Raw genomic sequence first — 16,183 nt, forward strand, 5'->3', positions numbered from 1 at the left:
ATCTGCCTCCTCTCCTGAAACAGGACTGGGCCAACTGGCCTAATGGTCCTCTACACATTGATCTACCGTGCTGGAACATTGGCCTTCAGCCCCCTAAGGTTTGCCCTCTTTTCTCTGAAACTTCTAGGTATTTTTAAGTTCCAGCTGGTTCTCTGCTCTGCCATAAACGAGCTGACTGAGCTATGAAATCTTATACGGAAGTTACTTACATCATTTAAGAAGTACTAATCAGAGGCATTGCAATAAAATGAGGGAAAAGTAAAGGTTTTGCTTTGTATATGAAAAGCAAAGACCAGCCTTTACTGTAGAGAGTAGGATAAAGACATTTTCATACATAGTCTTGTGACTTTACCATTCAAATTGAGAGAGTGAAGGCCAGTCTCTTAAATTGATAATATGTCAAAGGAGAGATCTCTTTCGAGACAAAATAAGAAAAAGAACACTGTAAGAGGAACTGAAAAAACAAGCTCAGTAGGAATAGATGTGGGTGCCCTTTAAAGAGCCAGCATAGCATTTATAGTCTGACTTTTAAGAATAGATTATTATAACAAAGCAGAAAAAATAAAGCGGTTGTACATCATAAGTTGGTCATAGCAACACTCGTAGGAAATATCAGAAGTAAAAGAGTAAATGGGAAGAGGCCAAGGATGTATTCGTCCAACGGATATTAAAATGTCCTTTCCTGGAATGCCTGGGTGGCTCAGCAGTTTAGCACCTGCTTTTGGCTCAGGGCATTATCCTGGAGTCCCGGGATCAAGTCCCAGATTGGGCTCCTTGCATGGAGCCTACTTCTCGCTCTGCCTGTGTCTCTGCCTCTTTCTCTCTCTGTGTCTCTCATGAATAAATGGATGAAATCTTTAAAAAAATTAAAAATAAATAAATTTGAAAAATGTCCTTTCCTTACCTGTTCACCTGAAGAGTTCCACTTCACACCAAGTTCCAGTCCAAATGTCACCATCCATGGGAAGTCACTGATAAGACTACCACGTACCACCCAGTGTCTCTTCTCTCCTCCCTGGCACCCTGCCTGGCTCCATTAAAACAATTACCACCCTTTTGGGATCATCTACACTTCTGCTATGTCCTCTCCCTCCCTAAAACTGTAAGGATTATAACTTGTCCTTCTTTGTATCCCTGGTGACTGGCAAAAGGGAGAGACATCTATCCATTTAATTAAGATCTGCTAAGATACTTTATATAGAGGCAATCATGTGTCTGCATGTCTTTTGAAGAATATATAAAAATCAATGAGACACTTCTATAAAGAAGTAGATATTCTTCTGCTAAGTGCAGATAAAAAGCTTAGATATTACATATAAAACAAAAATAGGAAGATTCTGACAGGTGGAGAGAAGGAGGCAAACAGGCTAGGGACCTTGGGACCCAAAAGACAAAGCTGTGATGAATTGCCCTGAGTTTGCTTTTTAGTTCCTATGTCCCAGACTTGGAGTGAAAGAAGTCACAACCTGTACATGCCAACAGAGTGCGCAGAAAAATGTCGGAAGAAAGGCCTACTCTCTAGCCAAAGGACTGGAAGAGTAGCCTACCAAGAGAGAAAAGAGTAATGGCTCCACTCCAGGAAACACCACTGAAAAGACCATGGCCCTACCCATGCCAGCAAAGGCCAAGTGGGGAGCCTAGACTTCCAGCCTCAACAGGTTGTAATGAAGTATCCTAACTCCCCTGAAATTGCGGTGTCTGAGAAGGTTGAGTAGGCAACTGGTCATTTCATCCCCTCTTGGGTCATAATAATGCTTTCCCAGCATTCCTGCCCAGTGTCAGTGGATACCACATGGGAGCAAGGACACGGCTCACTGCACACCCTAGCCAGGAATGCACTCAATGGAGGCCCAGTGGAGAGCTGACCTCCCACCCTACACAGCAGCGACAAGGGTCTCATCTCGCCCCGACCATCACTGGAGGCTGAGTGGGAAACCTGGACTCATAGCCACGCGTGGAAATAACTAGACAGTGCTTCTAATTCGCCCACTGAGCTGATGTCAGAGAAAGTCTGCTAAAACAGATGGTTTAAAAAAGATCTATACTCACATAATACCTAAATTATTCAGTTTTCCACTGAAAATCATTCATCATGCCCAGGACCAGGAAAATCTCTTTCAATTTGAAAAGAGACAACATATGCCAACCTTTAGATGACACAGATGCTGGCATTATTTGAAAAGAATTTTGCAGCAGCCATCACCAAGATGCTTCAGTGGGAAGTATGAAGTGCAATGGAAAAAAATGAGAAAATAGAAAATCTCAGCAAAAAAAAAAAGAAAATTAAAATTCTCAGCAAAGAAAGAAATGACATGAAGAAGAACTAAGTGGAAATTTTAGAAAACAAAACAAAACACAATTATTGAAATATAAAAATCAGTGGGTGGGTGGGCTCAACAACAAAATGGATGAGAGAGAAAAAAAAAATCAGTGAACTTAAAGACAGAACAATAGAAATTGACCCAAATTGAATAACAGAAGACAGATTGGAAAAAAGTAATCTACAAACTCTCAGGACCCTATGGGACTAAGACAAAAAACAACCCAACTATATAAGTCATTAAATAATTTCTAGATACAAATTATATTATCTAAAGGATTCTGTGCCCTGTAGTCTGTTGAAGAATGATTATTATATGAAGAGCAAATACAGATTTCTGGTGGACTAATATATCACTGAAATCAAACCCAGGTTGCCTAAGAGTGAAGGCCAACTCTGAACGTTCACAGGTTGGGACTAAAAGATACAGGCTATGTGGTGGAGAGGTCAGGTTCCTTTATGACTGATGACCAAAAAGACGTAAAGCAATGGTTACACATTCTCTCCATATCTGGGGAACTTCAAAATGAACAGCTCAGCACAGTTCTGCTGTTGGCGGGGTCATTTTTGTGCAGAGGAAAACAACCTACTGTCTTGAAAAATGCCACGACGCATGTGCTGACAAGTTCTCTGAAGTTCCACCAAGTCATTTTTAATAGTCTAAAAGAACCACTTTTAGAGCTATTTTCCACCTATGTTAATTACCAGTGAACAGGATGGGAATCTCTTTTTGTATAAATGTAGAAGAAAATTTTATAGCAGGTAGATCTACTAGATTACTCAATTCACACATCTTTCCTCGAAGTTTAACTTGTTAAAGACTTTAAATCTGAAGAAGCCAGTCACAACTAAAAAAAAAAAAAAAAAAAAATACCCACAGGATGACATATTTTGGCTTTTGAAGGGGTATAGGGCAAAGACAGAAAGAGGGCCTTAGAAATATTTTTGCTTCTACTAATTTTTTCAGTTAAAACTAAAATGAATGAAACTCCAAGTTAGAAAGTATCCAGAATCACTTTTTAAATCCTTGTGAAAATACTAATGTAACACAGACTATTCCAATCCTATCCATTCAGTTGTGTTTGCCAGTTCCATAAAAGTTTATTAAAGAAAATAAAATTCAAATATCTGGTGTCCAGACAAGGTTCACAGCTACTTCTGCCCTTAAGAGAAGTAGAAGAGTAGTTTTAGAGATAGTCTGTCTTTATTCCCCAAATTGGAACAATTAAGAATTGTTCATTCAACCGTGTGTGAGATTCAGTAAGAGCATTTTTCTACTGCCAAGCGGAGGCCACAGGGTTCCCTGAGATGATTGTATCGCAGAGGATTCTCAGCTCTGGTAGACATTTTCCAAACAATGTGACAGCGTGAAGAGAGGACTGTATAAAATAAAAGGTTCTTTCCAAAACATTGTGCTATGTTTTTAGAATTAAAAATATATCAGTCTTCAAAAAAAAAAAAAAAAAAAAAAAAAGAAAATCAGTCTTCTTGGTCAAAGGCTGGCAGCTGTGTTTTCAACTTTAGAATGTCTGAAATTGACTCTCTTCTTTCTTGATAGAAGCTGAGTCCAGTGAGGTGTTCAACATCTGTGATCCGAGCTCTGTGTAACCTCAGTAACTCTTCAACCCACAGAGACTCATGCTTTCCATGCTATGAAAGTGAGGGGGGAGAAAGAAGTCACTGGAGAGAACAGTCAGTTCACTTTCCTTACAAGCACTCCATCTTCACATTTCAAAGATTTACATCACTCTAGCTCCCAGAAGGCAGGTGCTACAAGCTTTGTTAGGCATGATCTCTGCTCTCGAGTAGCTCACCATCTAATACATACCAAGCAGGCTTATTTAATTAGATGTCTCAAGTTTGGGAAAAGGGACATTTACCTGGAATCGATGCTCATGTACTGCATTGGTGCAAGAACCTTCAACAGTGTGGGAATTAGCAGAGAGAAACTTGGATTTAAGTCCTGGTCCTGTCACCATCACACCATGTAAACTGAGGCAAGTTATTTAACATCTGAAATCTGATGCTCCTACCTACACCCTCCTGAGACGGTTGTTCTGAGGACCAAATGTCATGATGTGTGCAAATGCACTATGAGAACACCAGTTCTAATCAGAATCAGTTATTTACACAGTTGCAATGCAGAGGGGATCTGGGGACATAGTAAAACACAATTTCCTTTCTGGTGGGGTAATGATGTCGCGACAAGAAGTAAAGACACATGCTCTGGCACATGGAAGCAGAGCCAGTAGCTGAGGCAGGTAACAGAGATGGAAATCATACACTTATGTGTAACTATACATTTTTCTGAATATGCCTCCTGTTGGAGTAGGATGAAGAAGGTATGCATTGCTGGTGGGCTATAATTGTACTTTAAAGACATCCTCCAATAAAGATTTCTGTACCCTTGGGGCATTATATTAGTTGGAAATAATTCAGACTTTCTATATAAAAAGGGAATGGATCAATCATTTCCATTTTCCCATTAGCCTCCAATGATCACTATACCCAGTGCTACTTACTACCCCACCCAAGCTCTTTCTCTCCAACAATCTTCACTCTGGCTCTTAGAGGAATAACCCTGACTCAGTGGACTACTAGGCCAGTAGATACTTTCCATTCCTGTTGTCCCAACACATAGAGATAGATAAAAAGTACAGGTAATGCATCTTCCTCTCACGTCAATATCTTGCTGATGGTTAGTCACTACTTCAGAGATGAAACAGAAGCGATCAGTCAACATATGTGATACACCTTCCAATAATCCTCTCTCTGGTTCAAGTCCAATATTTAGTGTGTTCTAGGTATACTGCTATTATAGAATTTGGTTAAATGTTTACATTTAAGACATTGGTACAATAGCTTTTGGAATGGTAGAGATGGAAAAGGAGCCCAGTGCCTAATTAGGGACAAACGTGATTTTTATAATGAAGTTATATGTAGAAATTAATCTGAAATACTACCTAGCCATAACTTTAAGACTAATTTATAACAGTGCTGACACTTTGAGAATTATCAATCTAGTTTTGAAACAAGAGTAAATTTGTAGTTTAAATAAACCTGGAATTTAGCAGCTAAGCCAAATGCAGGTGCTAAGATTTTATTTTATTTTTTTTTAAGATTTGTTTATTTACTCATGAGAGACAGAGAGAGAGGCAGAGACACAGGCAGAGGGAGAAGCAGGCTCCATGCAGGGAGCCTGATGTGGGACTCGATCCCGGGTCTCCAGAATCCCAACCTGAGCCGAAGGAAGATGCTCAACCACTGAGCCACCCAGGCATCCCTTAAGGTTTTACATTTTGATCTGTTTTTTTGTGTTTTAACAGACAAGAGTGGTCTTCGCCAAAGATCTATCATCTCGAAGTTTCGAATTCAAAACCACTCTGCAGAGTTCATATAAAGTACATTCTTTCAAAGTACATGCATATTCACATTCTGTTTTTGCCCACAGTAATGTCAGATACGATACACACAAATATACTTATATTCATATTTTCTATTCAAATTAACAAAGGTAAATTAACAAAGGCTTCTTACCACACAGCTCTCACTGTTGTCAGCCCTGTGAGGCAAAATGAAAGCTAAGCTGTCTAAATCATCACACTGTGAGGGAGTCTGGAATGTGTCTTTACAATTTGTCAGCACAATGAAGAAGTGAGTTGGGATCAGAATTTCTTGATTATGGATGAGTCGGCTGTTTCTAGAAAACATGAAAATCTTCACTTTAAGAAAAACATAACCATCTTTTTTTAATGAATATGTCAGTAAAGTATATTTTTAGTACAATGCATCTAAAAATAAAATTCAGTCAAATAATTAAAAATATTGTGAAGAAGTTAGTGATCATAATACCTCAACATGTTCTGCCAGATTGAGAGAATTAGAGCTAGAAAACAGATGAACATGAGCCAAGAAATTTTTATTTCCTATAAAAATTTACTGAACTTCAGATTTTTTTTTTTGTTAGTTCTACCTTAACACAGTGGAATTGGGACACTAAAGAAAAAAATCTATCATTCTCGAATCCCTACAACCAGGATTCCAAAGCATTATTGTCTTCCAACTCTGTGCTGCAGTACACAGATGGCAGACAGAGAGGGAACTGGTTTGGGATGTTTTCTACTCCAGCCCTGCCAGAGAAGTCATGTTTCTGTGAACCCTCCTTGCTTTTAAAGGGATTTTCTTTCTCATCCTGAGAACTTCTTTTAAATTGCAGCACATTTTCCAACATGTCCCTTTACCTCATCTTAATGCTATTTCCTTTGGCCTCAAAACCAGGTTTATTTATTTGTTTTTCAGTATCTTTCCAAATTTAAGTTAGTGGGAGCATTGTTTTCTATCATAACCTTATGCAGAACCATAATATATAAAACTTATTAAAACTGAGAGCTCTGGTGGAAGGGGAAAGGCATGAAATTCTCTTCTTTACCCATTCTACTGCTATGACCTCTGAGGCAGTTATGTTGAGACCCTTATTTATTTATAATAAATAAACAAACAAACAAAACCTGTCATTTTACAAACCAATGTCTATAAATTATACAGGACAAACTAATGTGTCACCGGTACATGTGTGTAAGAGTAATCCCTGAGCCCGCCTGGGAGAGCAGTTCTCCAGAATGAGCTGAACATCAGCATACATCTCATTCTCTTTTTCCTGTAAGCCTTAATAGCAATATTGCTTCAAAAAATCATGCTGTTATTATTTTAAGAAAAATCAAGTGGTTTTGAAAATGTTCTGCTGCTCTCCTTTATAAAAACAGCACCCACTGATGGTTTGAGTCACTGATGGTGACTCAGCCTCCCTCTAAGCAAGGCTAGGTAAAATCTGTGACATTCACCCAAGGTCTATGCTTAGATACTACATCTTTATTCTTCCATTCATGATGCCTCTAGCCACACCACGTGGTTATCTTCTAATCACTTTATTAAGACAGTATCGTAACAATTAGCCACACAGAGAGATCTTAAACATGTATCTTAAACCTTCTTAAAATATGGCAGACTTCAGTGTTTGATCTGAACTCAGGAATTACTCATCTAAACTGAGTGGGGGAGAAACACTCTTTCTTTCCTCTAAAAAAACATTTTACTGAACACTGAGCAAAACATCAAAATTAATCAGATATTTCAAGGGGCTTCCAGTGTAATCAGAAATGTCATGTTCAGCAATATGAATAGTATCAGACAGAAAAAGCTCCACTGACTCAACTGGATGGTAATCTCACTTGACAGCTGTTTTTAAGAGTAAATGAAATATGTTCTTACTGCCTCAAGGTCTCTGAGGAATCATAACGTCCATCATAATCAGAGTCAAACACAGGACCGCTGACAACATTGACACCATTTCTTTCCTCCACATATCTTTGCAGAAGGGTACCATGAAAGTAGTGCCATATAACTGAAACAAGAAGGAAGTCATGCCGCCATGTTAAATAACTCAATAATCTTATTCAAAATTAGAATCTGTAATAATTAAAGACAATGTCAAATCTGACTTCAGTCTTAGTGTGATGCCAAAAATACATTGTTCAGCTTTGGCCTCTGGCAGAAGAGACAGATGTTGAAATCAACACTATTTTGGGCATCCCTGACCATGTGCATCACCATGAATTTGTGATCACAGATCACCATTAGGCATTAAAAACCATGAACCTAAATGCAAGGCAGGTTATTCAGATATACTGTTAATATCCAAAAATTCCCTTTGAAATATTCACAAGTATTCTACACGTAGAGTAAAAGCCTCCTTGTGTGCTCTGTATTTTGAAATTCTATGACATCTAAAGAAAAAAATGTGTATTTATTTTTGTAAGAGTTCCAAATACTGTAATAGTTAATGATGATGCAAAAATCTATTCATTTTAAGATCAAAAACAATTATCAAGAACCTCCAAAAGTTAAATGGGAAAACATATTGAAAGTTAATGTGTTAGTAGGCTATATTAGCCAGATAACTTAGGAAAAATATTACATACTTTTTCCACCAAAAAATGTTTATAAACATTTAAATACAAAGTAGAATAATAGACATTGGAATATATCATAATTCTAAGAGTTGTAGAAGTTTTGTGTACTGATATTGTTAAAGTTAAGAACAGATAAGAACATATACCTGTAAGAATGTGTTTGATAGTCATTTAATTTAGAGGATAAGTCTTATTAATATAAATTATACCTATAATATACAGAAATTCATTGAAATTGTGAGATACAGGGTTAAAATTTTTTACCTTGAAAACTCTGGTACATTGGCACTATATTAGTACTAAGCAGTGCTTCAGAATATAGTTGATTTGAACCTTTATTTAGTTCTACAAAGAAAATTAAAAAAAAAGTAACTATTTCGTTCTTCATGAATAACATTAGAAATTATACTTTCTCATGGGAGGGCATTTATTTTTTATTTCTTTTTAACTTGTTTCTTTTTTTTTTTTTAATTGGAGTTCAATTTGCCAACATATAGCATAACGCCCTGCTCATCCCGCCAAGTGCCCCCCTCAGTACCCATCACCCAGTCACCCCAACCCCCCACCCACCTCCCTTTCCACTACCCCTTGTTTATTTCCCAGAGTTAGGAGTCTCTCATGTTCTGTCTCCCTCTCTGATATTTTCACTCATTTTCTCTCCTTTCCCCTTTATTCCCTTTCACTATTCTTTATATTCCCCAAATGAATGAGACCATATAATGTTTGTCCTTCTCTGACTGACTTATTTCACTCAGCATAATACCCTCCAGTTGCATCCACGTCGAAGCAAATGGTGGGTATTTGTCATTTCTAATGGCTGAGGAATATTCCATTGTATACATAGACCACATCTTCTTTATCCATTCATCTTTCGATGGACACCGAGGCTCCTTCCACAGTTTGGCTATTGTGGACATTGCTGCTAGAAACATCGGGGTGCAGGTGTCCTGGCGTTTCACTGCATCTGTATCTTTGGGGTAAATCCCCAGCAGTGCAATTGCTGGGTCATAGGGTAGCTCTATTTTTAACTCTTTGAGGAACCTCCACAGTTTTCCAGAGTGGCTGCACCAGTTCCATTCCTACCCAAGAGTGCAAGAGGGCTACCCTTTCTCCACATCCTCTCCAGCATTTGTTGTTTCCTGTCTTGATAATTTTCACCATTCTCGCTGGTATCTCATTGTCATTTTGATTTGTATTTCCCTGATGGCAAGTGATGCGGAGCATTTTCTCATGTGCTTGTTGGCCATGTCTGTGTCTTCCTCTGTGAAATTTGTTTATGTCTTTTGCCCATTTCATGATTGGATTGTTTGTTTCTTTGCTGTTGAGTTTAATAAGTTCTTTATGGATCTTGGAAACTAGCCCTTTATCTGATATGTCATTACAAATATCTTCTCCCACTCTGTAGGTTGTCTTTTAGTTTTGTTGACTGTTTCTTTTGCTGTGTAGGAGCTTTTTATCATGAGTAAGTCCCAATAATTCATTTTTGCTTTTGTTTCCCTTGCCTTCATAGAAGTATCTTGCAAGAATTTGGAGTGGCCAAGTTCAAAAAGGATGTTGCCTGTGTTCTCCTCTAGGATTTTGATGGATTCTTGTCTCACATTTAGATCTTTCATCCATTTTGTGTTTATCTTTGTGTCTGGTGTAAGAGAATGGTCTAGTTTCATTCTTCTGAACGTGGCTGTCCAATTTTCCCAGCAGCATTTATTGAAGAGACTTTTTTCCAGTAGATGGTCTTTCCTGCTTTGTCAAATATTACTTGACCATAGAGTAGAGGGTCCACTTCTGGATTCTCTATTCTGTTCCATTGATCTACGTGTCTGTTTTTGTGCCAGTACCACACTGTCTTGATGACCACAGCTTTGTAGCACAACCTGAAATCTGACATTGTGATGCCCCCGGCTCTGGTTTTCTTTTCCAACATTCCCCTGGCTATTCAGGTCTTTTCTGATTCCACACAAATCTTAAGATGATTTGTTCCAACTCTCTGAAGAAAATCCATGGTATTTTAATAGGGATTGCATTAAATGTGTAAAATGCCTTGGGTAACATTTACATTTTCATAATATTCATTCTTCCAATCCATGAGCATGGAATATTTTTCCATCTCTTTGTATCTTCCTCAATTTCTTTCAGAAGTGTTCTGTAGTTTTTAGGGTATAGATACTTTACCTCTTTGATTAGGTTTATTCCTAGGTATCTTATGCTTTTGGGTGCAATTGTAAATGGGATTGATTCCTTAATTTCTCTTTCTTCAGTCTCATTGTTAGTGTATAGAAATGTCACTGGTTTCTGGGCACTGATTTTGTATCCTGCCACACTGCCGAATTGCTGTATGAGTTCTAGCAATCTTGGGTGGAGTCTTTTGGGTTTTCTATGTACAGTATCAGGTCATATGTGAAGAGGGAGAGTTTGACTTCTTCTTTGCCAATTTGAATGTCTTTTGTATTGCTGAGGCTAGAACTTCTAGTACTATGTTGAAGAGCAGTGGTGAGAGCAGATATCCCTGTTGTGTTCCTGATCTTAGGGGAAAGACTCTCAGTGTTTCCCCATTGAGAATGATATTTGCTGTGGGCTTTTCGTAGATGGCTTTTAAGATGTTGAGGAATGTTCCCTCTATCCCTACACTCTGAAGAGTTTTGATCAGGAATGGATGCTGTATTTTGTCAAATGCTTTCTCTGCATCAATTGAGAGGATCATATGGTTCTTGTTTTTTCTCTTGTTCATATGATCTATCACATTGATTGCTTTATGAATGTTGTACCAGCCTTGCATCCCAGGGATAAATCCCATTTAGTCGTGGTGAATAATCTTCTTAATGTACTGCTGGATCCTACTGGCTAGAATCTTGTTGAGAATTTTTGCATCTGTGTTCATCAGGGATATTGGTCTGTAATTCTTCTTGGTGGGGTCTTTGTCTGGTTTTGGAATTAAGGTGATGCTGGCCTCATTGAACAAGTTTGGAAGTATTCTGTCCATTTCTTTTAGAACAGCTTTAGTAGAATAGGTATGGTTTCTTCTTTAAACATGTGACAGAATTCCCCTGGAAGCCATCTGGCCCTGGATTTTTCTATCTTGGGAGGTTTGTGATGACTGCTTCAATTTCCTCCCTGGTTATTGGCCTGTTCAGGTTTTCTATTTCTTCCTGTTCCAGTTTTGGTAATTTGTGTTTTTCCAGAAATGCATCCATTTCTTCTAGATTGCCTAATTTATTGGCATATAGCTGCTCATAAGTTTTAAAGATCGTTTGTATTTTCCTGGTATTGGTGATAATCTCTCCTTTTTCATTCGTGATTTTATTAATTTGAGTGTTTTCTCTTTTGTTTTTTAAGGCTGGCTAATGGTTTATCTATGGGAGGGCATTTAAAAAAATTAGCTATCACCTTAAACTCATAAAACATTCCTAGGTACTGAGTCAAGGGAAAGTGCAGTGTGTTCGGTCAAGTCCCTTAAAAAAAAGTAAAATATAGATCTTTTCTTTTTCAAGATGAATTTACTAAAGAAACAAAAGTTTAATAACAGCCCCAATTGGGGATCCCTAGGTGGCTCAGTGGTTTAGCACCTGCCTTCAGCCCAGGGCATGATTCTGGAGTCCCAGGATCAATTCCCACGTCGGGCTCCCTGCATGGAGCCTGCTTCTCCTCTGCCTGTGTCTCTACCTTTCTCTCTTTCTATGTCTCCCATGAATAAATAAATAAAATCTTTAAAAAAAAATAACACCCCCAATTTAAATATATTCAAATTTCAACTAAAATGTATTGACAACCCTCTCTCCTTAAACTCTTCCAATAGTGAGAAGAAAAAAAGAGAATATATGGCTTCAGAACAGTACTTACTACCCAGAAAAAACATCGCAGGATGCCTGCCACTAATTACTGTACAAGACTTCTTTGTATAGATTTTTGGCTTGGGCCTGGTCTATTTTTATAAAGCAATAGTCAAGTTCTGACTTCAGACACTTACTCTGGGGATTGGACTGGATATTGAGAATATTTGAGCACCTGGAGCCTTCTGATTTTTGCCTTTTTTAAATTTTTTTATTTTTTTATTATTTTTTTTTATTTTTGTCTTTTTTTTTTTTAAGATTTTATTTATTTATTCATGAGTGACACAGAGAGAGAGAGAGGGAGAAACAAAGGGAGAGGGAGAAGCAGGCTTCATGCAGGAAGCCCGATGTGGGACTTGATCCCAGGACTCCAGGATCACGCCCTGGGCCAAAGGCAGACACTCAACTGCGAGCTACCCAGGTGTCCCTGATTTCTGCCTTTTAAGGCCAGCCTCAAAACATCTTCTCATTAACCCACAAATGTGCCACATTAAAAATAAACACAACTTCAAAAAAAAAAAAAAAAAAAAGCCATTCCCTAGCAGCTCCATCTCCATGAAAGAGCAAGTACACCTAGGCTCTGCCTATTCCTAATTCTTTGACAAATTACATTTTCCCTTTTTAAAAAATTTTTATTAAAAATTTATTTTATTTGCGAGAGAGGGAGAGAGCATGACTGACAAGTGGTGGGAGAATGAGGGGCAAAGGGAGAGGGAGAAGCAGGCTCCCCGATGCGCAGGGAGCATGACATCCCAGGACCCTGGTATCATGACCTGAACCGAAAGCAGACACTTAACCGACTGGGCCACCCAGGCACCCCTACATTTTTCCTTGTAAGAAACAAAAGATATTTCCTTCCTAAGAAAGAACCCTGATATATCCTTCTGATCCAAGCTTTCTCAAATTCCATGTCAAAGAAATGTAGAAACGTGAAGAATGTTCTATTTTCTAAAATTCAAGTTTTAGGCACTGTACACTTTTCCCTAATAGTTATACTTTTCATTCACAATTTTCACCAATAAAAAAAAACAAGATATGTACCCTGCCTCATAAGGAAAAGAAAAGGAAGACAGAAAGATGACAAGAGGGAGAAAAGGTCAGAGACTTAGAAACTTACGTGGTGGATAGAGGAACCCATAACTCAGTTCAGCATTATTTTTATAAAAGGAACACTTATGGATAGGACTCAGAGGAATTCGAAGATCCTGGTAAAGACAGTTGGAAAAGTCTTCTGTAGAGAAACTGTCCTGAACAACAAAATGAAAACAGCCATCAAGTATCACACATATAAAAGAAGATTGCTTTGAGTAGCTGAAGGTGAATAACACCATACAATTATAGAGCTCCAGCTGTCCTCCACCATTTCCCCATTTTTCTAGTAGTATATTCATCTTTTTACTAAAGATGTAAATGTAAAACCTCTTTAAGATATTAAGGATATTAGACATCTGTCGTATATGGGCAAATATTTTCCTATTATGCTGGCTCATTTTGTGGCACTGCTTTTGTTTGGTCAATTGCAAACCGACTGAGGATGAAATGCTGTTTTGGGGGAGACCTGAGTCTCTCTTTCATACACAACTACACAGACTATAAAGCTAGGAGTGGGGAGCCACTGAACAATAATGCGGCATGAAAGCCTCAGGAGTAGTGATGACAATATATGCGGCTTTGATTATATAAGAAAACTGAACATTTGAACAGAATTAAAGAACACTGTAATTAAGGCTTTAAACAACAGTACATCTGCTGGGGACCTACAAAACACCACACAGACTCTCATATATCACAAAGTCAAGTAAAAAAATGTATTTACAGTGTTGGAAAATAGTCTTCAAAATTACAACAATCAAATTTATGGTAGAAACTTTATGTAATCATGTGAATATGTGCAGGTACATTGTACATACACACACACACACACACACACATATTTAACACAGAAATTACATATATACACACACATATCCCTATCTTTTTATTTGGCTTTCTCAGTGAGTATTAACAATAGTTTTATTCTTTAAATCCAGCTGCTACACTCAGTTAAGCTCTCTCAAATCCCCTTTCCATCTCTTAAGGGCATCCTGTAGCTTGCCAGGCATTCACTTTCTGAAAATCTGGTCTAGTTTAAAACTTCAATTTGATTAAAATCTAAATCTCATCCCCTCCTCCATTCTCTCTTCCAAGGCCCATCTTCCGTTTCTCTTTATATCACAGCAGCCAGGGAGCAGGGGTGAGGGGGAATGATGGTCTTATTCTGAGGTATTTGCCCTCTTCACCCCCAACTCTTTTCAAGGCCTTCCTATGTTCTGGGAGGTGGACAGGACCCCAGCCTCTCCCTGGTTTGGTTTGGGGGTCGTCCTGTGAGTGGTATATACAGGGAGGTTACTGAGCTTTAACAGCCTCCCCCATTAGTGAGGACCCCCTCAGGTGCGCGCAGCTAAGGAAGATCCTTTGTGCTCACACATCTATGTATTTAGAGATGAAGAACTGTGCCTGACTAAAAAATTGATTTTGCAAAATTGTAAATTAGAATCATAAGATAGTAAAATGAACAAAAAGCATGGGAGGAACTCCTATTACATGCAATCCCTCATTTCACAGAAGAAATCTGTGGAGTCGCATAGCTAGTTAGTGGCAGAGCTAGAACCAGAACCTAATTTTCAGACTCCCAGTTTAGTGACCTTCTACCTCAGGAATTGAGTATAGAGCCAAGATTAACTGACCAAAATTAACTATGCTTTCAATGTTTTGCTTCATGATAATTTGAAATATCCACAATAGCTAAAGAGGAGACCAATACTTGCATTTCTGTCGACAGTGTAAGATGTCCAAAGGGGCATCAGGATGTCATGGCTGTAACCACTCACAAACTGGTGCTGGTATAGAAGACAGACTGTGGTGTTCTTCTGGATAACTCTGGGTCTTCCATAAGGTAAAGTGCCGCGCTTAATAACCTTCTCTTGGGTCATAGGGGAATAATGAAACCACCATTCAAACATACTTACTGTGAGTTCTAAGACAATATATAATGATACATTCATCCAATTCTTTCCTCTACTTTTCCTACTGAAAAGTGATTTTTAAGTGTAAAAAAAACCCCTAATTACAAAGACCAGAACCATGAACAATTAAGAAAACAAAAGAGATTCACTATAGTTTTTGCCCATGAAGATTCTGAAAGATAAACATAATATCAAGATATCACAAGAGGACACTATATGAAATTGCTAGAAATTTCAGCAACTAGGACTTAAAAGAATATTACTAAAATTCTTAGCATTATTTTAATGATTTATTCTTCAGGGAAAACTACAGACAGAGAAATTTCTGGGTGATGCATGTGCTTAGGAAGTAAAAAATTCACAGCCGAAATTATGAGACTGAGCTGAATGAAGCATTAATAAGATAGACCATTTATTGTATTTTTGCCAAGTATCAAGTGCTTTGTAGAGTCTTTTATATACATCATCTAACTTAATTCTTACCTAGCCCTATGAATTAAGGTTATATGCCCCATTATACAGATGAGTAGTTTACAGGGATTGAATACTTTATCCATGGACATACAGTTCCTATGCTCATATTCAAACACTGATCAGTTCCAGAAGTGTCATCCTTTACCACAACTCTTTGCCATTACAGAGCCATCAAAGATTTCTCTAAACATTTACAGAGCTTTTTTATTTCATTTGATTTGATTTTTATGTTATGTTATTCTATTTTTGAGAGAGAGTGAGAGCATATGCAAGAGGGGGGAGGAGCAGAGGGAAAGGGAGTGAGAGCATCCCAAGCAGACTCCAAACTCAGTGTGGAGCTCGATGTAGGGCTCAATCTCATGACACTGAGATCATGACCTAAACCAAAATCAAAATCAAGAGCCGGATGCTTAATTGACGGAGCCACCCTGGTGCTCCAAATTTAAAGAGATTTTATATAAGCAAATTCAACTTGGGAATGATGCTGAATTCACTTTTATTCCAGAAGGAAAAAACTGAGCCAAGTAACTTAAGGATCAGAGACTATATCCATGTGTATCAGAGACCATATCAAAGTGATGCTGAACATCC

The 16,183-nt window shown here is 38.0% G+C and overlaps 1 protein-coding gene across 1 annotated transcript in view; it reads right to left on the bottom strand.

Moving 5' to 3' along the window:
* Positions 1–3,396: 3,396 nt before the first annotated feature.
* The window catches only part of ENPP1 (ectonucleotide pyrophosphatase/phosphodiesterase 1), a 70,032-nt gene continuing 57,245 nt past the window's right edge, over positions 3,397–16,183 (bottom strand). Inside the window, exons 20-25 of the mRNA XM_072813656.1 lie at positions 14,921–15,075; positions 13,231–13,360; positions 8,554–8,634; positions 7,589–7,721; positions 5,858–6,020; positions 3,397–3,970 (exon numbers count right to left, since the gene is read on the bottom strand). Of these exons, the coding sequence (XP_072669757.1) occupies positions 3,800–3,970; positions 5,858–6,020; positions 7,589–7,721; positions 8,554–8,634; positions 13,231–13,360; positions 14,921–15,075 (833 nt within the window). The 3' untranslated portion in view covers positions 3,397–3,799. The remainder of the gene's footprint in view (positions 3,971–5,857; positions 6,021–7,588; positions 7,722–8,553; positions 8,635–13,230; positions 13,361–14,920; positions 15,076–16,183) is intronic.

The sequence above is a fragment of the Canis lupus genome, chromosome 1 (assembly GCF_048164855.1).
Source record: "Canis lupus baileyi chromosome 1, mCanLup2.hap1, whole genome shotgun sequence".
Classification (NCBI taxonomy): domain Eukaryota; kingdom Metazoa; phylum Chordata; class Mammalia; order Carnivora; family Canidae; genus Canis; species Canis lupus.